General features: G+C 38.3%; 1 protein-coding gene across 1 annotated transcript; it reads left to right on the top strand.

The window, feature by feature from the left end:
* The first annotated feature begins 121 nt into the window (after positions 1–121).
* CENPK (centromere protein K) lies at positions 122–24,287 on the top strand. Its single transcript, XM_084305225.1, has 11 exons — positions 122–167; positions 959–1,101; positions 3,002–3,088; positions 5,820–5,876; positions 8,623–8,695; positions 13,930–13,976; positions 15,367–15,449; positions 15,568–15,666; positions 15,888–16,023; positions 21,783–21,836; positions 23,767–24,287. The coding sequence occupies exons 2-11, from the start codon at positions 1,033–1,035 to the stop codon at positions 23,923–23,925; spliced, it is 864 nt and encodes a 287-aa protein (XP_084161351.1). The 5' UTR covers positions 122–167; positions 959–1,032; the 3' UTR covers positions 23,926–24,287.
* The last annotated feature ends 1,295 nt before the right edge of the window (positions 24,288–25,582 follow it).

The following is a 25,582-nucleotide window of genomic DNA, read 5'->3' as shown; positions in this document are numbered from 1 at the left end:
GGGCTTCCTCTTGCGCTCCGTCTCGGCGGCCGCCATGCCGGGCTGCGTCACCGCCCCGCGCCGCCCGCCCGGCCACCTCCCTTCCCCTCAGCTCCCGCCCAATCAGCGCCGAGCGCGGGCACAGGCGGGAGCCGGGCCGGGGCAGCGGAGGGAGCCGCGGCGCCATGGTAGTGGCCGGGGGGTGGGGGTAGAAGAAGGGGGGCTTCGCCCCTCGGCCGTGGGGGTGAGGGGGGCGTGGGGGGCTTCCAGAGCCTAAGTGGGGCTCACAGGAAAGGTAGAGGCTTCTCGGTGGGGTTCGTTGCGTTAGGGTTGGAGGGGGGGGTGTTTATGGCGCAGGGGGGCGGTTTGGGTTGGGGGTAAGGAGGAAGTTGGAAGCTCTTCCCTCAGGGGGTGGGGAGGCGCAGGCACAGGCTGCATGGAGAAGCTGTGGGTGCCCCATCCCTGGAGGTGCTCAAGGCCAGGCTGGATGGGGCTTTGGGCAACCTGGTCTGGTGGGAGGTGTCCCTGCCCGTGGGAGGTGTCCCTGCCCATGGCAGGGGGTTGGAGCTGGGAGATCTTTGAGGTCCCTTCCAACACAAACCAGTCTGTGATTTCTATAACTCACTTGCCTTCAACGGAGATCTCCTTTGCTGTGTGGTCTTTATGGGTCGTGACAAATTAAATGTGTCATTTGCATCTTTTTTGTGTTCATATTCCTTACCTGTATGTGAAAGACAATAGCAGAAATTGTGAAATCTTGAAGTAAAAGCATTTTTCCCTTTGGGGGGGGGGGAGAGAGGGGAGATTTATATTTAATAAAATAAAAAAAATATTAAATAAATAAAAATTGTTTATTTTCCTTCACCAACTAAACATTTGTTAAGAAGGTCTTAAATCTTTAAGGAAGAAACTGGTGTATTTACCAAGTTAAAAAAAAGAAAAAAAGTTTACCTAGTTGTGTACTGCCTGTTTTACCTAGTTGTGTGTTGCCTGCGTACGAGGCAAGAAGGAATAACAACATGCCAATGCTTGAATAACAAGAAAGAATATAACATGGCAGGAATAACAATGCAAAGCTACAGCACAGATGATGAAACAGCAGGAGAACCCCCCATTTCTGAGGTATGAAGTACAAACAGAAACCTTATCTTACCATACAGAAAAAGGGGAAACTGGATGATACAAGGAAAGATGTATGCAAAAAAGAATGACACTCTGATGAATGTAATTTAGAGTTAAAATTAATAGCAGGGTATTAAGGACCACAGGTGAATTTAGTTGCTGGTACAGAGAGAGACCTATAGTATCTCCTCAAAACATACACATTTTGTAACTGTAAAAGCAGGTGGGGAAGTTTTGAAGGTCAACAATGTTAAAATCTTTGTAATCATTTAAACTTTTTTTGCTACGTATGTAGAGATAGTTATTTCATATCATATTTTCACATTGATGAATTGTATTACTGAGTAGAGGTCCAGGGTGAAATGGGGATCGGACTTTTGGGGGATGAAACGTCAACACCCTTTAAAGTTTCCCAAGGTTATTTTTTGTTTGTTTTGTTTTTCTTCAACTTCAAGCCCTCTCATCTCTGCTGCTTTGGCTTTTTGCCGTAAATAAGATCTATTAAAGCTTTATTTCTGTTTGTCTCCTTGCCAATTTCTGGTCTAAGAGAAAAAAAAAAAGTCACATCTCAAGACTGCTTAACTTCTTTATTAGCTTTCTGTGGGGGGACTTTGCTGGAGGCATTTCAGAAGTCTTAATAAATTATGTGAGCTAGTTCTCTTTCATGTTATGGAGACATTCCAAGACTGTTAAGAAGATAATGATTTTCCTTTGCAACAACTGTACTCGTTAGACCTTATCAGATCACAGTGATCCAGATTTCTTAGTGTTCTGTTTTTAATTATTGATGCAACAAATTTGCCAGGAAGGCTTAGTAGAGGTATTGCTACTTTTCAGTTCTGTAGAATACTGTCAGTGTTCAGGGAGAGATTATGATTATTTAATTATTTTCTTATTCACTCTGCTATGGCATTCTTGAACTTTGGAAATGCTATTTGAGTATTTCACTCTTTCAAAATTATTTTTTTCAGCATATTTTTCTGTGATCCCTCACTTTTATTCTGAAGAAGAACAAAAGGTTGAATTTTTGCATCATTAAGATGATGGAGACACTTATTTCTTCTTTGTGTGTTTATTAATGCTTCTTTTTAATCTTTACCTATTTGGTGGCCTTAGTGATCCACTTAAATACTTTTAAAAACTGTCCTGCCTCTTAAAAAAAAATCCCTTTGAGTGCCAATTTGGCCTTTCTGTTTTTTTCTCTTACTTGCTATTGTCACTTAATGTCTCTCTCTCTAGACTTAATTGGGATCACATTTTTAAATATGTATGTGTTTCTATTTAACCCAACCATCTCTCAAACTTTATAACTTAACCCTTGATGCTTGTCTGCTGGCCATCCATGCTCTCTTTATTTAGTTGCCTGCATATCTTTCGGGTTCTTCTGTTGTTTGTTTTTTTCTAGCAACCCCCAGGACACTTGAATTCCAAATCTTTTTGTTTAACATCTGAAAAGTGTCCTAAGGAGAAATGGATTAGGACACTTACTGTAAGACAGAGCAGAAGTAACTATCCTTAAGAGCTTTGTGGACAGATGAAGAAAATTATGGCTTTGAAGATACGCACTTATTCTCCCATTGTATCTTTACTTAAGTTGTCAGGAAAAACAAAAAGAGCAAGAACATGCAGATGATCCAAAGCAGTTTTCAAAATTCAGGTCTTTGTGATTCAATTAAAAATGTTTTTAGTGTCCTATTTCAAAACTTTGCTGCAATATTAAAGCTAATTGATGTTACTAAATGATTAGGTCCTGTCTAGAAATACTGGGGAGTTAACTAAAAACTTCTGTACTCAAAGGGATTGCTCTGGTTCGTGTTTGACCTAACATAGGTATGATTCAGTCATGTGTTAATAACGATTGTTGATCTGCATAGTAACCACTAGATTTGCTTGTTAATAGACTGAAGAATCAACTGCATCAAGTGCTGTAGATGCCAGGGAGGAACTCTTGAATGAATGTGAGAGTATCTGGAGTCAGATGGAAGAGGTATGTAAATCATGAATATTGGATCATATTTGTTGTTAACTGTACTGAGCATTTTTGTTATTTCCTCTTCCTTCATTGTATGCTTACTGCACCCCTTCCAAAGAAACAACAACAACAAAAGGAAGAAGACCTTCAAAAAGGCCAAAGGTAGATGTGCTGGCAGGAACGAAGACTGCTTTGTGGTGTCAATATTTGTTTACAGTGTGCTGATTTAGTTAAATGTTTAGCGGGAGTTAAATACTTAATAGAATGGGAGTACCTATTAAAACTAGGGAAAACAGAAAAAATAGTTCTATTCTGGTAGTATCGTTACACTGAGACTGAGATACTTCTGAGCCTCTTTCTCCTCCCAATGTGTCTTTCGTTTAAGACCCTCAGTACTTGTGAACCGTAACTGACTCCCACCTTGCATGAGGCTTCCGTTAGCATACACTCATGCAAACTGACGGTTACATCCTTAATCATAAAATTTATCTCTCTTGACAGACAATCCAATATGCTAATGATACCACTTTAAAGCAAGTTGTTTTTATTTGCTTTTTTTTTTTACTTAGGCCAATCCCAGCAAAGATAAACTTGTAACAGTTGTGAGCAAACGTTATGTGTTCTATAAGATTCTGCTGAGTTTACTGAAAACTCATGTTCAAAGTTATATTTTGAGTGTCTTAATTGCTTCATTTGAGTTTTAGATAGTTTTTATGTACCACTTATTTGCTTGTGTTTTTACGTTATAATTTCAAGGCATTAAAGTATCAGAAACTGATGTAAGAATACTTCTCATCTTAAAGTATAACTAAGTACATACAAACCATGATGCATAAATTGCACAGAATTAGATTTTAAAAGGATAATGTGATTTTATTTGCTTCTATGTATAAACCTAACATTTTTCATGTTATTAAGAATTTAGAACAATGCATATGTTAATACTGAACAAGTGGCAGGGAATCCTGTACTAGGATGGTTTCTGAAATATTGTCGTAAGTTATCAACAGAAGTTTTGCTTGGTACCGTTTCAGAGGTTGTGAACTTTCTTTGAGAGTTTCAAATTAGAGGAGAAAACGAAATGTTTATTTTTAATTTCATTTGATAATGTGTGTTATATGCAAGGGATGTTGCATGTGTTGGATGGAAGTGTTAAGCACCCAAGGTGCTTAAAGAGCTGGCTGACATCATCGCGGGACCTCTCTCAATTATTTTTCAATGATCTTGGGAATCTGGAGAGGTCCCAGTAGACTAGAAGCTGGCAAATGTCCCAGTTTTCAAGAAGGGTAAGAAAGAAGACGCTAGCAATTACAGGCCTGTCAGTCTCATGTCAGTGCCTGGTAAAATTATGGAGAAGTTGATTCTTGAAGTTATTGAGGCGCATCTGGGGGACAATGCAGTCATTGGTCCCAGGCAACATAGGTTCATGAGGGGTAGGTCCCACCTAACAAATTTGATTTCCTTTTATGATAAGATCACCCATCTAGCTGACCAAGGGAAACCAGCTGATGTGATCTTTTTGGACTTCAGCAAGGCTTTTGACACAGTTTCCCATAGGACCCTACTGGACAAAGTGTCCAGCATACAGCTTAACAAAAACATCACACGACGGGTGAGCAATTGGCTGACAGGCAGGGCTCAAAGGGTTGTGGTTAATGGGGCTGCATCTGGCTGGCAGATGGTCACTAGTGGGGTCCCTCAAGGCTCCATTTTAGGGCCAGTCCTCTTCAATGTCTTTATAAATGATTTGGATGTAGGACTGTTCAGCCTGGAGAAGAGGAGGCTGAGGGGGGACCTCATCGTGGTCTACAACTTCCTCACGAGGGGCAGGTGACCTATTCTCTGTAATCACCAGTGATAGGACCCATGGGAATGTTGTCAAGCTGAGGCAGGGGAAGTTCAGGCTGGTCATCAGGAAGAGGTTCTTCACCAAGAGGGTGGTTGCACGCTGGAACAGGCTCCCCAGGGACGTAGTCACTGCGCCAAGCCTGTCTGAATTTAAGAAGCGATTGGACTGTGCACTTCACACAGATTTCAAAGAACCACTTAGTAATTCTGCTTAGTAGAGTGCATCCTGTGCTGTCCTGGAGCAGAATGTCCTGGAGCTGACAGTTACAAAACAAGAAAGAGTTTATTTAGCAGGTGACTTATGCTATAGCCTTGGATAGCTGTGGTGACCGGAACTTCAGTCTTGGTATACATCCCACTGCAGTCAATGTGAGCTGATACACTGCACTCCAAAAAGAAACAAAAACAAAACAAACAAACAAACAAGAACACCTAAAGTGTACAGGATATTGCCCTACTAAATGAGTTGAAACAAATGGGTGTTATAATGTGATATCTCTATTTGGAAAGCTAGAATAGTAGCACTTGTGCTAATTCCCAATCCAGCCTTGTCCATGACTATCATTTTTTCCCAGTTTCTCATGCTCTCTATCTGTTCAGTATCTTTCTCCATGCCAACTTTTCGCTTTTAACTTGCCATTTTCCTGAAATCATACATCCTCTTATTGTTAGCTGATGGTTTTCTACTTTTCAATTCAAGTTCTACTTTTCTACTGCAGTATGGTTTCAAAATATTTGCTGTTCTGGGTCAAATTCTAAGGGATGTGGTAAGAGCCAAGTAAAAGCTTTTTTTCTTATAGTAAACAGTTTTTGTTGGAATTTCTAAACATCTTATTTCTTTGCTGCAAAAGGCATGAGTGAGTAAACATTTTCTGTCTTTTGTTTGTTTTTTACCCAGTGTCAGAGCAAGATAACACTTAAAAGAGCAGAACCACTGACAGAATCAGATGCCAAAGTAAGACTTTTTTTTTTTATTCTTCACAAAATATTTGTTTTTTCTCCAATGAAATGGTGTGCTTCCAAAAAGAAAATGAAGGAAATGAAATTATCTTCACTTTTGCCCTGAAGTTGGCAGCTTTACTCTTTTTAACTTTGAGACTTTATTTTGAAGTACATTAGTGTCCAGCAAACGCTGAAAAGTTGTATTTATGTATAGCAAAAAGGTTACAAGCAGTCCTGTATGTACAACCTGATGTATGACTAACATAAGGAGCAAATCATTGTACATGTATTTTTAAAACTATATCTCTTTAGTTTTACTCTGGAAATTTGTTTTTGGAAACTTTGTGGATATCATTAGAAAACTGATATGCTTGAATTAGAAATTATTAGAGTGATGTTGAGTGCATGAACATGAGCTCCTATATCCTGAAATTTTGAGGAACACGGAAAAAGGCAGTGTTGGCTCACTGTTTAGTTGCTTGTAAATTCTTAATACAAACTTTTAAAATGGAATTTTTTTGTGGACCCTAAATTTGGAAATATACTGGATGGTGAGTGAAATATTGATATAATACATTTTATAAATCTTTATCTTACAGGACTTTGGTAAGTATATTCAGATAGTTCATTCAATATATTTGAATGATTAACAGAAACGGGTTATTTTTTTCAGAGATGTATTTGTAGAACACATTCAGATATTGAATTACTAATGTATATCTCTTGCTACTAATAAACTGTTCTAAACTGTTATTTAATCAGCATAAATAATAAGTAAAGATGAATATTTACATCCATACAATACAATCTTTCTTCTTACAGGACTAGATAAAATCCTAACAGCAGAAATAATTCTTGTATAATTTTCATTGGGTGTAGGCACAGAGTTATGCTTCTTTCCAGCTTTACTGTAGTGCACCTTGTATACTTGTAATTGTGCCTTGTAAAAGCCTTGTAATTAATACTCAAACTTTGAAGATGTGCTTTTCTTAAAAACCCTTATAGTAAGACAATGATTAAATGGAGTTGCTAGGATGTATTGTACTTCATGACAGAAAATGGGGAGGAGAGGAAAAGGTTATGTTGGACACTCTGTCAGCAATTTTGTTATGATCTTATTAAATCCCTAATATAGGCACTTCTATTTTCATTGCGGCTGGCAAAGAAGCTGTGTTTTTTTTCTTGCTCTTGACCTTGTCACTGATGTTCACTTCTTAATCACCTCAAGATCATAATCTTGCAATGTACTCCATGTGGTTTTATTCTATAAGCTTGAGGATGAGTCTATTCTACAATGTCATGGTTTCCTTACTGAGCAGTGTATTTTGCTGGGAATATACATGTACATAGCATGTGAGAGAGGCACCTGATATGAATACTGGCTTTATCTCTTTGTCTGTTGAAGAGTGCTTGATTTACAGCTGCTGAAAGGTAGTGTTAAGTTATTTGTATATCTGATGTCCAGTTACTGGAGCAACCAGAACACTTTGTACATCCTTTTTATGAAGTTTAAAAGATGAAAGAGCAGAGTGATGATGTTGTCAAGAGTTGTGCTCCAGAATTACAAAAGGGATTGACACCACCTGATGTACAAAATAAAAAACATCTGTATGGTAGTTTATTTCTTTCAGTTTGAGGTTTGTTTTTTTGTTGTTGTTGTTTTGCTTTTCCCCATTCTTCCTAATATTTTAAAAGGTTGTCTTTTAAAGATGTACTTCTCAAAGTTATTTTCAAAGTTATTTTGAGTAGTGAAAAGCAACACTTACGTTCTTGATTCTTGATATATTTATTATGAGATCTTGCCTGATGATTCTTAGCACTTTTTTTTTCTCTTTCCTTCGGTCAAGAAAAAGCTAAATGCAACCTGCAGTGCCTTTTACTGAATGCATTGAATGCTCGACTACTTGTTGCATTTCAATGAAAGGTTAATTTCCTATCAGACATTATATGATACATACATATGATAACACATATTACATATAGGTGTATTTGAAGAAAAATAATAGGTGCAGTCCCCAACTTCAGGAAATGGAATAGTAACACATATATTCTTTCTCTAAAGCATAGTAAACTAAATGCATTTAATTTAAACTAAGTACATTTTTTACGGAATCTGTGGCTGTTTATTTTTTGTGGTTGTTTTGTTTTTCAAAAACTTCCTTGAACCAATGTGTAGTCTTATTGCTGCTATATTTTCAATGGTTACAGTGAGCTAGAGCAGTAGTCCAAAACATTTTTTCTTGAGTCCGCAAATGGAGTTTTGATAGGAGATGTATTTGACTACTGTTTGTCTGTGTTTTTTTTTGTTTGTTTGTTTGTTTTGTTTTGTTTTGTTTTAAGACATTCTTTTATTTAGTCATCACACCTATCAGTGTCAGTCTACTTAACCTTACATGTGTATCAACCATGCATCTAAGATGTAATGAGGGTGTGAAATACTGTGGCTTCCAGTGGCTCATCTTCAGTTGTGGTAACTGTCAGATATCAAAGAGAAAGTTAAGGGGAAAAATACCAATTCAGGGTACTTCTGATTTCCATCTTTTGAAATAAGAATGAAAACATTTCTTGATCACTGGAACTGGCTTTTTTAATCCTCTTGAAGGTATAAATGGTATATTCCAATAGGTGCTCTTTTGTTGTGTGTGGTTTTTTTTTTTTTCTGTATAAACCTAATAAATTAATTTTTATCCCAGTCTATCTTATTTTACTCTGGAACAATTCAACACACTTAAAGAGATCCTTAATTTCTTGTTATACAGATTTCCTTGTTAACGATGCGAATGAAAGCTTTAACAGTGGAGTTTAGTCAATGGCAAATAAGAAGTCCTGAATGTAAGTAACTGCTTACATGTAAGGCTGACTCACATTAACTTTTGCAAGGTCTTTTTTCTAAGCATCTTAGGCCATGTATGTTTTTCTCATTGTATTTTAAGTCATGTATGTCTTGTTGTATTACCATGCTGAACTAGTTAAAATACAACATTTGCCACCATAGCATGTATGTTTAATGTATAGTTATTATGCCATATTGTTTTATCGTTTTGGTTCCTCTCAAAGCAAGGTCTACTGCAACTTATGATTCTGGACAAGAATGCATAGTTCCTGCCACTGTCGGTTAAATGGGAAATAATTGTTAGCATATTTCCTAAAATGTCTTGCACCAGATCACAAAAGTTCATTATCCTGTCATCCTTTGTTTTTTTTTTCTTTCTGTGATTGTTTCACAGAAACCAATCATGGTTTGGGTTGGGAGGGATCACCAAGTTCCAACACCCTGCAGGGACACCTCCCTCCAGGCCAGGTTGCCCAAAACCCTGTGAAACCTGGCCTTCCAGAGATGGCACATCCACAGCTTCTCTGGGCAACCTGTGCCAGTGCCTCACCACCCTCTGAGTAAAGAACTTCTTCCATGTATCTAATTGAAATCTGTTTTCTTTTAAAGCCATTCCCCCTTGTCCTGTCACTACATTCCCTGACAAAGAGTCCCTCTTCTGCCTTCCTGTAGGCCCCCTTTAGGTACTGGAAGGTTGCTATAAGGTCTTCCCCAAGGCTTTTCTCCTCCAGTCTGAACAACCCCAACTCGCTCAGCCTGTTTTCATGGAGAGGTGCTCCAGCCCCTTAATAATGCTCATTCCCCCCGCCTTGGGGAGAATCCTGAGGGACTCTACTCATCACGGGTCTACACCTGGACATTGAGCCATTGACTGCAACTCTTTGAATGTGACCACCAAGCAAATTCCTTACCCACAGAGTGGTCATACAATCTAACTCATCTCTCTCCAATTTAGAGGCAAGGATATTGTCCAGGGCAGTGTCAAATGCTTTGCACAAGTTCAGGTAGATGACACCTGTCACCTTTCATATTTCTCCCTCATTTCTTTAATCTGTACTTCCTTTTTAGGACAGAACTACTTTAGTAAATGACTAGTTCTGTCTTCTTGCTGTCATAAAAGAGGCTGGTATATTTTTAATCTTTGCAAGTGTGGCTAAATACCTAACTGTAATTTATCCAGACATATTTTTATCTGTACTTCCTTGTTTTTTTGTTTTGTTTTGTTTTTTCAATTAATTTTGTACAGAAGTGTGCTTTATTATAATTTACTAGCTGAAACCTTGAAGTGAACTTCTAGTGGTAAACCCACTACTCTGTTTTAAAATACCTGAAATGCCTGACCCCTTTAGATCCAAGCTAGATAAAGAGGTAGAAACCCTTTTAATTTATTGCTACAACACAGGAATCAAGCTGACTTAGTGATCCTAAGAAGCACAAACCACTGAGACAAGTGGTAGGTCTCACAGTTGTTCAGCATATCTGTCAGAACAAACAGATTTCTCAGTTCTTCCAAATGCCTTCTGTATGTAAGCATCAGTGCTAAGTGACTCGGCTCTGTTTTAAGGCTGATGTGACCAGAGACTGTGAAAGTAACCATTCAGTATCTAACTGATTGAAGTAATCTGCTCTTTCAGATGTCCCATTTAGAGACTCATAAGACAGTTTACACTGCACTATCACTAGTATTTGTTAGCATCCACATGTCAAGGACCTGTTAGCTCCTTTCAGCATAGTAACACTTGTTCATTTATCTTTAAATGCATACGTTGGCTCAACTCTTTTGAATATTAAAATGCCAGACGAGTCTTGGTCTTCCTAACATTCCTAGCGTTTTGGAAACACAATGTAGACAGCAAATGGTGATTTTCAATACTCTGGTCACACTGGAATGTGTTTCTAGGTGAACATTAAAGTCACTTCTCTAGCTTCTTTTCAAAGTTCAGGTAACTGCTGCATAGCATATGAACAAGTAATAGGAGCTAGAAAAAATACAAATGGTTTTCTTTTCTTATAAATAGATGCTGTTTTTCTGTTGGAATAAATTCATAGTTCATGTGCTTTGCAAGCCTGTAAGAGTAGTCAGCCTCAAATGTTTCTTAGAGTAGAGGTATGTAGACCAAAAGTATGACATTGAATAAATTTAGGAAATACTGGTTCTTGGCTGCTGTTCATGAATAAGCTGCTGGCTGAAAGGAAATGAACTGAAAACACTTTCATTTTTATCTGGATAAAATACCTGGAGATGTTAGGTTTCTTTACTAAAACATGCAATTATTTTAAACTTCAGGCTATTTGTTTAAAAATATTCTTGGGGCTTGACCTGTTTTTATTGGCTGGCTGAGTTGCTTCACTCAACCATTCATACTTGTTCCCAGGTGATAAGATTTATTATTAGAAATCTTAGTTTTATACTGGAGAGATTATCTATGCATATTATAGTACAAATAATATCATTCTGCAGGCCAAGCTTCGCCTTTTTGGCTACTTTTTTAAGAGGAGGAAAAAAGAAGCTGCTGCTAAGAATTTAAATAGGGTTACAGTGGGTGTATGAAAATGGAGGGTGTACTGTGCTTAAATTTTTCATGTTCTTCATGGCTTCTTTCTACCTTGTTCTGATTTATCTACTACAGGCAGCTCAGCACCACACATCTGCTTGCTCACGTCCCTGGGTGGGATAGGAGAGAGAACTAGAAAGGTAAAAGTGTGGGAACTCATGGGTTGAGACAGATGGCATGCTAGGTAAAGCAAAAGCCTTATGCAGAAGCAAAGCAGAACAGGGAATTCATTCACTACTGCCTATCAGCAGGCAGGTGTTCAGTCACTTCAAGAGAAGTAGGGCTCATTAGACAAAGGTTTCTTGGGAAGACAAACTCCATTATTCTGAGCATCCCTCCCTCTTTCTTTTTCCCAGTTTTTATTCTGGAGCATGTTGTGTGATGTAGAGCATCTCTTTGGCCATCCTGGGCCAGCTGTCCTGGCTATGTGCCCTCCCAGCTCTTGGGGCACCCCCAACCTCCTCGCTGGCAGGACAGCATGAGGAGCTGAAACGTCCTGGGCTTTGTGCAAGCACGGCTCTGCAGCAACGGAAAACATCAGTGTATTATCAGCACTTTTCAGGACAAATCCAAAACATAGCATTATATGAGCTGCTACAGAGAAAATTAACTCTATCCCAGCCGACACCATGACATAGCTATTGTTTGTTTTGAAGGAGGAATTACTTGATTGAAAACACTGAATTAATCTAAATAGGAGTAACAGAAATTGCTAATTGCTGATGTGGCGTGAATGTCAGGCTGACTTGTTACTTTGGATTTTTTTTCGGTAATGGTTAGCTTATTTCTTGTAAATGAGGGCCTGTCACAGTGTTTCAATTTAAGCCTTATTTTCAGAGGTTGTAACTTGGCAATTTTACATTTCTTTGGGCACAGTATTGGCAAATACATGCTCACTATACAGGGGGGTGAGGGGGAAGTGTTGAATAGGTTTCTTCAAATACGACACTGAAAGGAACTCTAATGTGGATATAACTCAACATGGAATGTTACCATCTGCACATAGGATATTCATGTCATCAAAAAAAATATTGGTCTAATAAACAGCACAGATGACTGCCTCCTACAGTTCTTAAACATGAGCTCAATATGGGACTGCTATACTCCTATTTTGAGATTTAGAGACAATTTTCAAAGGAAAAATTTTATTCTGAGATGTAATTTGTCTGTATTTTGAGCTCACTGGTTTGGATGATTTCTTTTTCATCACTGAACAAATGCTGCTTAAGATTACTAATACAAGGATTCTCAAAATTTGTGGAGAATGTAAAACTACTATAAAATTATCAAAAACGTACTTTTAGAAATTAATGGAATCCACTGTATTGTATTTAGGAAAAATGCTTTTATGAAAGGTTAAATCTTTTTCATTTTTGTTACGGGATAATTTTTTTATTGAAGTAGAATCATAGAATGACTTGGATTAGAAGGACCCTTAAGGACCACCCAGTTCCAACCCCCTGCCATGGGCAGGGACACCTCCCACCAGCCCAGGCTGCCCAAAGCCCCATCCAACCTGGCTTTGAACCCTTCAAGGGATGGGACGTCCACAGCTTCTCTGGGCAACCTGTGCCAGTGCCTTACCGCCCTCTGAGTGAAGAGCTTATTCCTTACATCTAATTTAAACCTACCCTCTCTTAGTTTAAAGCCATTACCCCTTGTCCTGTCACTCCTCTCCTTGGCAGAGTCCAGTACCAGCTTTCCAGTAGGCCCCATTGAAACTGAAAGGCCTTGCCAGAACCTTCTCTTTTCCAGGCTCAACAACCCCAACTCCCTCAACCTGTTTTCATAGGAGAGGTGCCCCAGCCCCTTGTTCATCCTTTGGGACCCCCCTCAGGACTTGTTTGAATATGTCCATGGCCTTCTTGTGCTGGGGGCCTCAGAGCTGAATGCAGGACTGCAGGTGTGTCTCATGAGAGCAGTTTTAAAATACCTGAATTCCTTGACCCCTTTTAGCTAGATAGAGAAAAGAGGTAAAAAACATTTTAGTTTTTCATTACAATACAGTGAATCCAGTTCACTTAGTGATCCTAAGAAAACACAGTTGGACATCCTGCTGCAGCTGACACTGCTTTGAGTTACAGGGTTGGGCTACAAAATCGCCGGAGGTCCCTTCCAACTTTAACTAGTCTGTGACCCTGTGAAACTGTCGTTCTCTGCGTAACTTAGATTTGATATTTGCAAATTGTAGGGATACAGACTGCAGAAAATGTGGCCAAACGTTCAGATGAAGTAAGTTTTTATAATGTCATAAAATGAGTTGGGTATGCAATGTAAAAACTAGTGTATGTCAGCTCTCAAAGTAAAATAAAGATAACACTGATCATTCCCACAGTTCCTTAATTATTTGATGAACATGTATTACAATGAATTTGAAGAAAGAAGGAATTTGATTCCACAAATTGATAATGTTGATGGAATCTTTTCCATCGAAAAATCAGGCTTGCTTATCTTGAAGTACGTACTTCACATCTCACTGTTGTGTACGTGTGCTCATTCATGTATAAAAAAGTAATGCAAAAGTGTTAACATGGCACTTTTTTTTTTCATTCCAAAGTGACAGAATATTAGCCCAGCATTTTAAAGGCTACAGTAGTTTCTCTCTAGACAGACTGCTTTTCAGTAAAAACAAACCTATATCACACAGTGCATAAAACTCAATTAATTTTATTTTTCAGTAATTTCAACTAATCCAGAGGTACTGCTAACATTAGGAAAAGAAGAGGTAAGTCTGTTTGTTTGTTAATTGATATCATTTTGTTGAAAAAAATTAAAAACTACAATTGTTCCCGTGGTGGTCTATTGATAAGCTATTGTGTGTGTTTTTTTCGGCGTTGTGGTTGTTCTAATGTTTGTCTTCTTCTGAATTATAATTACTAAAATTTCCTAGTTGCAGTGAATGACTTTTTTAAGCCAAAGTTTTCAATCTATTGCATTTCATACTTGGTATAAACTAGCGTAACATTATATGTTACAAACAATTGTTGGTATTCTTAGATCTGGCATTCAGTGCAAATATGTCTTTGAGTTCTACCAAACTTGAAAGAAAGGGCAAATCAGGAATATGTTAGGGGTAGCATTACACTGTGTTAGTTGGACACTGGAATGCAACAGTAGCTGATAATGTGCATGTTACTATGTTGTTGGTGTTTGTTTTTTTCGAAGTACCTTTTGGTTTCCTTCCTCCTAGCAGCTTTCTTCCCTCTGGAATCACTGACAACAGAAAACCCAACTGCTGTTAAGAGACAGAGTTAATGTGTTGTTTGGTTACAAACTGATTTGACTGTATTGCTCTAGCACGTTTGATCTGATGGTCTGTTCTGTGGCTTGTTTTGTTGAGGGCTGCAGTCATTTTTCAGGTATCGCATACATAGGGCACACTTGCGTCTTGTAGAAGAATTTTTGTTTGAGCAGTTTATAAAATAGTTTTCACTGACTGTGAAAGAGGAGGCAAGATACACCCAAATGATAGGTTTTTATTAAAAGGCATAAACTGTTAGGAATATTGCATTTTAGAACATAATGCATTATTGAAAGACCCAGTCTTCCGAGATGCATGTTCCCTGTAATTGGGAGCACATATAGCTTCTGGCTGCAGTATCTTTGTTTCTTCCTCTTTCCTCTCCCATATAGGTCCTTATCATTGAGGACCATGTAATTCATGTATGCACTTAGTCTTTCTTGCAGCATCTTCATTTTTCAATGCTATACATTTTATATTGGTGCATTTAACATGGATTCATTCTTGCAAACAGCTTCAGTGAGTTAAAAAATGCAGCCCTGCTGCTGTAGGTGTTTTCTCTTCAGTGTTTCTTCAGGTAGGCAGTTCATGTGTATGCTTCATAATCTGCTTCATGAGTTCTGTGAAGAACTCTGTTGTTTTACAGAGCTTCAAAAAGACATCAATGAACATCTGGAATGGAGACATTTTAAATGGCTCTCAACAGATTTAAAAATAATATATTGCTCTATAGTCCGATTTCTTAAGAAATTACAGATAATATGCCCTTTTCACCTAATATATGAAACCAGTTTTACAGATATAACCTTACATAGAACAAATACTAGGGACGTGACTGCCTGCAAACTGTAGGTTTATTTTTACTTTTTTACAGTTGTGGAAAGTAAAGGAAGATCTTGAAAACGTGCTGTTAACAGTTCAGTTAAGGAATAAAAAATTGAAAGAAGATTTTCGCAGGTAATACAGTAGTTTGGACTTAAGAATGCCTTTTTTTAAATCACAAATTATTCTTCTGATTGTTTAAGGAAAACTGTATGTATCAGTTGTGCCACTTCCTATTTTTCATGTTTCAAAGAGAGGAGCAGTGGCATGACGAACAGAAGAAGATACTAAATGCTCTTAAAGAAACTGAAAAAAAGATGGAAGAGGATATTGAATCACATTGCCAACGAAGGTATTGCTATAATATTGAGTTTTTTGTCTTGAAGAACTTAAATTTCAAGAGAAGCAAGTGAGCAAACAGAAAGTACTACTTGTTTTGTAAAATAGATCAAATAATAGGATTATGATTTTGTAACAATAGAAAATAAGCAATTTTTAATTGAGAAAAATTTTAATTAGTCTGTTGAATTTGACGTTCTATTGGTATGTTTTTATTATTATATTGGATACTAGAGCATTCCATAAACTGAAAGATGAATTCTTCAAAGTAAAGGAATATAAGGAAGAACTCTTGAATGCTTTGGGTGCGTTCCTAGAAGAACACTTTCCCCTTCCGGAGAAAGATGTAAGAGCTAAAAAGAAAAAAATGGTGAGTATTTTTGAGCGTGTTTTTGTTTTGTTTTCTTAAGTACTGAATTTGTAACGTTCAATTTTTATTTAATTAGATCTTTTTAAAGTTACTGGCAGAGAGTCTTCTGCTATATTTTAAAAAGTAAATAATTATATTCTTACGGCTGATCCTTTATGTTTAATCAACATTTTTCAGCTTGGTTTATATTATCTAAGGCTGTTCCCAGCTGGATATTTTCTTTTTTAATGCATATAGCCTTTACCCAATAAGATTCATAGTGATGTATTGTGTTTCTTGCTGGACTGCAGTCTGTGCCAGATTTGGAAATGGTAAGGGGTTCACTCCAAATCTTTACACTTTTTTTTTTTTTCTTTTCTTACTGGACTAGGCAAGTGGATTCATATTTTCCTTGGCAAAGCAAATTTTAATTGCCTAACAATGTTTTTGGAACAATAATAAGGACAAGTGTTTATAATTACAGCATAGTTTAGAATGTTAACCATCACTTTCTGTTCAGACAAACTTGGCCAAAAATTATCTTAAACTTTAGGGAAAATAGGCAGTCAGGGAGTATTTTGCATAACAAATTCAAAGTCTGCAGTAAAAATAAACCTTTGACCACTACTATTTGAAAGACTAGTTACAAAATGCTACAGAAAAGGTGGGGGTTGAATTGCATTTCAGACACACTTCAGAACACAGAAATAGATTTCTGAATCTAGTTCCATGTTATTGCAGACAACCACATAATACAATTTCTAGATTATGATGGAGCTTAATTTAAAATTTTGTTGTTGTTGTTAATACTGTTCCTATTGGAGTTTGGTCTAGTGCCTCAGTACTCTGGTTAGAAACTGTCTCCTAATTTACAGTCTAAATTTATTCATGTCTAACACATATCCATGTATTCTTATGCCAGTATTGTCCTTAGAATTGTTCTTTTTCTTTTTTGTGTTTACTCCTCCTGATGTATTTATAGACGGCAATCTTATCCCCTCTCTTTCTTTGCTTTGCAAATAGAACTAACATAGCTTTCCTGTTCTCTTCTAAGTTTTTCATTTCCTTGGCTTATCCTAATACCCATTTTCTATATTTGCTTCCTGTAGGATTCATCTTTTGTTGGAATCTGGTAGAAACCAGTATTATAAACAAAATATTACTAGCTCATAATCACCACAAAAACAACAAATTAAACCCTTGTCTTTTTTCTTGCTGTTATTTCTAACTGATGAGCCCTAAGCTTCTATTAAAAAGTATTGGTTTCACTCTGAACTACATACTTAGCACATAGAAATACCAAATCCACCCTTTGAGGCACAATGATTGTCTTTGAAGTCATACACATGTTCCAGTAGTATATTTCAGTTCTTCAGTGCCTTCCAGTATCCTGCTATAACTAAATATTGATCATGCCTGCATTTTGTGAAACCATTAAGAAAATGAATTTCAGGGACTTAATTAACAGTCCTCTTTGAATCAGTTATCTCCTCATTTCAGCCTGATCCGTCATCTCCCTGTTTGCTGGTTCTTATTATAGTTTTTCCAGGACATTTCTTCAAGTGCCAATGACTTTCCCAGATGCATTTTAAGCAGTTGTCCTTTTTTTTCTTCACATGGATGTCATTATAATTTATTTTTAAATATATTTTGTATGAGATACATTAGTTCCTTTGATACCATATATGTGATGTCAGAGAAAAATTCAGGCTTGAAGTGACCTCTGGATTTCTTTCAATCCAACCCCATCATCAAGCTATGGCCAGTTTCAAGGTTGGATTAAGTTGCTCATAGTTATATCCAGTGAATTTTTAAATATGTGAAACAGTGAATTTGTATGTGTGTTTCAAAACTGTGAGGAAGATTTTATTTTATAATTTCTCACCCCGGAGCAAAACTCAACTCCTTGAATTTTCTCAGCCTTTGTTATACAGATTGTCAGAACTTATTAGTTATACCACCTTTGCCTCTTTTCCATGCAATTTTCCTTATTAAAATGTAAAGTAAAAGGATCACCCAAAGTCTTTGGGATTAATCTGCCCTTTCCCGCCTCACAGAAGCTCACCTTCTACCTTTTATGATTTTACTTCGAAGTAAAAATTTATGTTGATATATAAAATATAATAAGTCTTATCTTGGCTTAATTTTATTTATACATTTGTTGAGTTCATAAATACAGTTTATTTTCTGATCCATCCTTTGATTTATTTATTTATTTATTTTATTTCTGGTCCTTGTGAATTCATAGCTTCTTTATCTTTAAACTCAGTTGGATCTCCCTGGCTCAGCTGCTGGTCCCCCCTGATCTGCATCTAAGTGATTAACTGTGAAGGCTGGAGAGAGCCATTTTCCCCTGTGTTATTTGCCTGAATGTGTCAGAAATACAAATTGTCTGCATTAGCAATAGAGTGGTGCTACGTGGGTTCAGAAGAACTCACTGATAGCATCTCTCACCAGCTTGGTGCAGCGCTCTTGAAGCACCTAACTCTCAACTCTGCGTATCAGTGGTTTTCTTTCGCATCACGGATGCTTCCTGTGCTCTCAGTAGTTCTGTGTGACTGAACGTGCTTATGGGGCTGACAGCAACGTGAGCTGCTGTGAACCTCTTCTGGTTCCACCCTCCTTTTACCAGACATCAGCACCTGGGACTGGGAGCAGGCAGGAAGACTGAATCAGTTAGCTTTTGTTGCCACAGGCTGACACCTTTGGTATAGATACGGATTGAAGTAAGAATTATCTTGCATTTTAAATCTTAGACATAGGGAGGTATACTAAATTATTTAAGATTAAATGTAACAATTAGAAAGCAATTCTTAATTACTTTAATAATTTATTAAAGTATTCATTAATTAAAACACCTTGATGATAACTTCTTGGTACAGGTACTAAGGAAGTGGACTAGGAAATGTGCCCTCTAAATTTGTTGCTTCTAAACAGAGAGGGTCTCATGGATGAAGTGGCAATTGGTGGCTGTCTTGGACATAGTGATCATGGAGTAGACAAGTTTAAAATCTTTGGTGATCAAGGGAAAACTGCCACCAAACCTTTAACCCTGAATGTGGGAAGAGCAGACTTCAGGCTGCTCAGGGAATTAGTAATGTCCAACAGGAAACTGCTTTTGAAGACAATGGGGATCCATCACTGCTAGTAAATTTTTAAGTACTGTGATATATGGAGTAATAATTCGTATCAAGAAGGTGGTTGATATTAATAAAGAAGGGGGAGATGTGGGAGTGTGGCCATGGGGTTCAACAAGCCCCGTGGTTGGTGATAACATCAGGCTCTTAACAATGAAGCCATCAGAAATGTAAAAGAGTTTAGAGGGAATAAAGAAGGGTGATTCAGGAGACCCCTTGCCATCTCGGGTTGCTTGTTCTCCAGCCGTTAAGGCATGGAAGTTGCTGAGGGTTTGCTGTTAGTGAGCGAAGTTGTTTGACCAATGAAAAGTTGTTGGAAAAGGACTGCTGGGGGGAGAAGGGTATAAGAGGGGAGCCTGTCCTCGAGATGAAAAGGCAATGCGATATAATGAAGTTATGTCATCAATAAAGAAGTAGAAAAAAGGAATGAAAAGGAGCAGGCTAGCAGAATGGAGACCAGGACAGGAACAGGCACATTGATCGCCTCATGAAGATAGGTTCGGCCAAACTCAGCAAACCGCTCAGAGAAGCTCGTACAGAAAGTCACTGGAAATGGGCGCACCGGAGCTGGGAAGAAGCTCACGCTGAGCGAAGCGCAGCCGTGCACACAACTGCCCCTCGCTGGTAAGCAGCTGCGCATTATGGGGAATCATACGTCCTTAGGAACAAAGACTGTCCTGGTAACCTTACAGCTTATTCTCCTTATTAACAATCAGATGGTTTATGATCCTGAAATGTGGCAACAAATTGATGTTAAGGTGTGGGACTCTGCAACTAAAAACGGCAAGGTTGCAGTGGGATTGCTCGGCACCTGGCGAGCAGTCTCTGAGGCCTTGAAGAGCCATGTGGAGCCACAGTCAGAAACGTGTGGTTTGCCAGATAGTGAGGGAGCTGCGGGCTTGTTTCCAACTGCTACGCCATGGGCCCCTCTGCTGCTACTGCCATCGAAGGCTTTTGCTGTTACTCCCCCTGGTGACCTGGACATGCCTTTTGACCCAGGCCCTGTTGGCCTTGAAAAGGAGATGGATATGTTTCCCTTCGATCCGGGAAGAACGGGATACATAAGGCCCGAAGGCCGAGTTGCTTGACAACTTAAAGTGAGACATATTGATCCCATGACTAGCCCTGGGATTCTCTGGTGTTTGTAATCAAGAAAAGGAATGGAAAATGGAGACTGTTACATGATCTGAGAGAAATTAATGAAGTCATAGAAGATATGGGAGCACTTCAACCAGGATTACCAACTCCAGCTATGCTCCTCCAGTCATGGACATTAATAGTAATAGACTCAAAGTATTGTTTGTTACCTTTTCTGACTGCATATATGTGTAGGTGTATGTAAAAGCAATGTTCTGTATATTTAGAAAGTTCCAAAATGATAGAAGTCAGTCAGGTGGGGCAGAAGGCCAGGTTAGCTGAGCAGGGATCTTCTAGAGATGAGGCAGAAAAAGAGAGTGTGTGGCCACAGGAAGCAAGGCCAGGTGACACGGGAGGACTACAGGGCTGCTGTTCACCATTGCAGGGACTAAACTGGGAGGAGCTGTTGACTCTGCTGAGGGTAGAATGTCCTTACAGAGGGAGCTTGACACACTAGGGGGGCTGGGCAATCCCCAACCATATGAAGTTTAACAAGAGTAAGTGCCAGATTCTGCACCTGGGATGGGGCTACCCTGGCTGTATGTACAGGTTGTGGGACAAGAAGCTGGAGAGCAGTCCCATGGGATCTGGGAGTCCTGGTTGATGGCAAGTTGAACATGATCCAGCAGTGTGCCCTGGCAGCAAAAGGATCAACTCTGTACCCTGGGGTGCACCAGGCACAGCACTGCTAGCTGGTCGGGGCAGGGGAAAGGATTGTCCTGCTCTGCTCTGTGCTAGTGTGGCCTCACCTTGAGTACTGTGTGCAGTTTTGGGTATATAAGAAAGACATAAAACTGTTTGTGAATGTCTAAAAGAGTGTCTAAAGGAGGGCTACAAAGATGTGAAGGGTCTAGAGGGCAAGATGTAGGAACGACTGAGGCTCCTTGGTTTGCTCAGCCCCGAGCAGAGCAGGCTGAGGGGAGGCCTCATGGCGGCCTGCAGCTCCCTCACGAGGGGAGCGGAGGGGCAGGCGCTGAGCTCTGCTCTCTGGGGACAGCAACAGGACCCAAGGGAACGGCATGGAGCTGGGACAGGGGAGGGTCAGGATGGGGGTTAGGGAAAGGGTCTGCACCCGGAGGGTGGCCGGGCACTGGGACAGGCTCCGCAGGGCAGTGGGCACAGTACCAAGCCTGATGGAGCTCAAAGAACACTCTCAGACATCTGGTTTGGTTTTTGGGTGGTCTTGTGTGGAGCCAGGAGTTGGACTTGATGATCCTTGTAGGTTCCTTCCAACAGTGAATCTGTGATTCAATGACGCTATGATTAACAATATTAAAGTTTGTGATATTACACTGATAGATTAATGGTTTAAATCCTACCTTGTATTTGTATTATAACTAAACAAAGAAGTACATATCTTCAAGTGTTCTGTTCTATGCAATAAGACAGTTGTATTATTTATTTGTCTTAAATTAATTTAAATTAATTAAATCTTGCAGTTATGATATTTCCTGAATATTTAGTTTGCGGGCTTTGTTAATTTGGCTGGTGTGGTTATCTTTGCAGAAAAAATCTGAAGAGCCAGCTACACAACTGATAACACTGCATGAAATTTTAGAGGTGAGATGGTTTTGTTATATTGAGATTCACTGGATTTTCTACTACTCAGGTCTGATCACAATATATTAATAAGATAACAGCATACGACATACAATTAGGATATTTAAAAAGTAGAATGTTTAAGAATGTTACGTTTCTATTTTAATTCCTGTAAAATTAAACCCTCAAATTTTTACCAAAATCTTGGCAGTACTATTTTCTGTTTGATCTGGAGAATGATTGATTATCCCTTACTTCTTTATTTTATAGTGTTTATCTTAAAGAACTTTTATGAGCCTTAGTGGCTCATGTGAGGGAACCAAATACTTTGGTTAAGAAAAAAAAATCAAATAGTTCCATTTCATGCTCTGTTTTATACTATGTTAATACAAGTATTTCTGAAATGTAGTACAGTAACAGTTAGAGAACTAAGGAATATATGTAGTCTCTTGTATTAACTGGGCTATAGTATTTCATATGAGGAAATTGGTGAGTGATTCATGTATTGATGTATATATATTATTCATGTATAATCTAGTAGATTAAGTATGCTAACACTGATTAGTGTGTATTTTTCATTTTGATGTAACTTACGATCTTGAATTGCAAAGCATAATTCTAAAGGAGCATTAAATACCTTTTCACTAGCATTATTCCTTCTTGTCTTAAATGTAATTTCCTAGTCCTCCTCCATCCTTACTCTGCAAATGCTTGTAAGCATCCACCCTTCCCTAGAATAAGAAAATAAAACAATTTTGGAAGGGTGTTTTCTTTTTTTGTTTGTTTTGTTTTGATTTTTTGAGGGAAAACTTGATGAATAACAACACCCTGGTGTTAAGATGATATGATCTGGTCACTATGACATTGTTGTACTTTAGTTTAAAGCCCAGACAGTGAATTGGTATTTACATCATCAAAATCATTTTACATGCCTCAAGTATCTCAGTGTGCCTATTAATGCCAAATTAGGCAGACTTTGAAAACAAATCAGAATTTGAAATAGGCACGTTCCTTACAGAAATCAAATTTTAAAGCTCTTTTAATGCTTTAAAATTGTCCTTATTTTTCTGATAATATTAATCTCTTTAAAATATGAACACATCCAAGTAATATCAGATTTCCATTTGGAAGAACATAATAGTTCCAGCAGTTCAGACTTATTCTTAATTTTAACTGTTTTGGCCCAAACTGTGAATGTCCCTTATCTTTCCTTTTTTTTTTTTTTTTTTTTCTCTTGAGCAACTTGGTGCTAGTTTCAAGTGCCTGTTAAATTTCAAAACTGTTTGCTTAGATATAGATAGTAGTTTCTTGAAGAGACAAACTAAAAGTCGTATTTGTATTGTAATTACAGACTTAGGATTTGCTGTTGTGCAGATGTAATAGATTCCCAGAATTACAACCAATGCATGTGTTCCTGCCCATGTCTCCTTAATCCCTATATATGCTTTTTGAATAATAAGTGTACATTTTTTAATAAAGGCTAGGTACATACACATAAATTATTTAGATACATTAATACCTGCTTCATTAAAGTAGCATAAGACACCCCAGCAAGCTGTAATCTCATTTATCATTAAGCTTCAGAATTTTTATTTCAATAAAGACATTTAGGAAAATTGTAAGATGGACATTCTTTTCTTCTAGAGTCTGAAAAATTGGTGGAGAAAGATTATTTGTTGGTAGTCCGTTAGGGTTTTGATATACGTTATTTCCAAACAAGTGGCTTTCTCTCTTACTTGATGCTTTTAACCTCGTATTAATAGATACTGGCTAAAGATTAATTATCTAAGGTTCTACTGTCTTAATGTTCATGTTTTTTAGACATTTACAATTACACCATTTAAAATCCAATAAAAATTTTAGATAGATGGTGAAAAACTTAGTCTGAATAAAAGAATTCCAGTTCTAGTTTTTACATCATGTTCTAAATCTTGTACTTTTGGTCTTCCAGAACCTTATAAACACATTATTTGCCACACCACATGAACCCTATATAACAGTCGACGACTCATTGTGGCCACCTTATGTTGAGCTGCTTCTGCGATGTGGAGTTGCCCTGAGACATCCAGAAGATCCAAACAGGATACGCCTAGAAGCCTTTCACCAATAGTGTGAAGATTTATTTTCTTTAAAACAAAGCAAAGCACCAGCCCTCTTCTCAGGAAGACATACTTATGTTTTATGATTAACGTATGTGTTTATATCAGCAACTTGATCAGTAAAGGGGCTTAGTAATCTGTTTACCTTAAAAGTCATATCTTCTATGTGACTATTCTGTGCTTTTTCACTCTTCTCAATTTCATTTAGTATTTCTTTGCACTCTGTTGAGTCAAGGTCTGAAGTAACTTGACTTCTTTGTGAACAACGTGTTGTTTCCTAGAGGCTTTGCAAATAAATATATTGCTTTTAAGATATACACTATGGAAAGTTGATGCATCTTTCTGTGCAAAGAAATGATGTTGAGCATTTAACTCTACAACTGCATATTTCCTTAACTGCCTCCTTTTGGGTTATGCTGTGTCTCAAAGATGTGAAACCTAAATAAAAAGGGCAGACCTGTACAGTGGATTCAAATCAACCACAGAGTATCAAACATGTCATTTGAATATGCTGTCTGACTTTGTGAAAGAAAGGTCTAATCTGCATACAGTTCACTGTAGATTGCATTGCACGTACCGTTTGTTTTTACCAAGTGCACTTTTATTGGGTGCACCTTCAGCAAGTTTGCTGATGGCACCAAGCTGAGCAGTGCAGTCAACATGCTGAAGAGAAAGGATGCCATCCAGAGTGCTTGAGAGGTGGGCTTGTGCAGACTGCATGAGGTTCAACGAGGCCACGTGCAAGGTGCTGCAGCTGGGCTGGTGCTATCCCAAGCACCAATACAGGCTGGGTGGAAAATGGATTGAGAGTGACCCTAAGGAGAAGGGCCTGGGGGTGTTGGTTGACAGCAAGCTTGGCATGAGTCGGCCATGTGTGCCTGCAGCCCAGAAAGCCAACCGTGTCCTGGGCTGCATCATTCTCATGGCCATCAGGGTGAGGGAGGTGATTCTGCCCCTCTGCTCTGCTCTTGTGAGACCCCACCCGGAGCCCTGTGTTAACTTTAAGTTAAATTATGGAACTCACTGCCACTCCAGAAAGTCCTTCTGCTTCAGCTTCAGATGTGCTCAGGACTCCATCCTTCAATGTAGAGCTGTTTCCTTAGGCTCATTTAAGCCATTTACTACAGCGAAAGAAAAACTGCAGAAATCCATAATCCAGTTCTTCTCGTGGCCTAAAATGTATTACCAGCTTTTGAGGGAAACAGGTTTGGACTGAAACAAGCTGTAGCTCTCAAAACCTGGCAAGTAAACGGAAGAAGTTCAAGGCAGTAATGAAAAACAGATCTTCCTCATGAGAAAAGCCTGGAAAAGGATTGTCCATCAGTCGTATCAACACTCAGGAAAGTCAGGGAGTTCTACAGACAGAGTAGAGTAATATGTCTTTTTTTTTTTTTTTTCCCCATTGCTTGTCTAATTCACATTTGTTTAACTGGACTTAATATTTATAAATGTGAACATTGGGGCTCTCCCTGTGCACATTCTATGAAATAATGATTTGTTTATCATCATCTCAAATTTTAGCTCCAAATAAACAGCATTAGAAAAGATGTAAATGTTCAACGAACATTTAGAGCTACTAACCTAAGTAAGACTAAAATTTGATCTAGCCCACACTAGCTCTGTCTTAGACAGGACATTTCAGAGGATAGTATTCTCAGAGGAGAGATC

This window comes from Netta rufina (genome assembly GCF_964035555.1).
Source record: "Netta rufina genome assembly, chromosome: Z".
Taxonomy (NCBI): domain Eukaryota; kingdom Metazoa; phylum Chordata; class Aves; order Anseriformes; family Anatidae; genus Netta; species Netta rufina.
The sequence above is the reverse complement of the archived record's forward strand: the minus strand, read 5'-3'. Positions and strand labels throughout refer to the sequence as shown.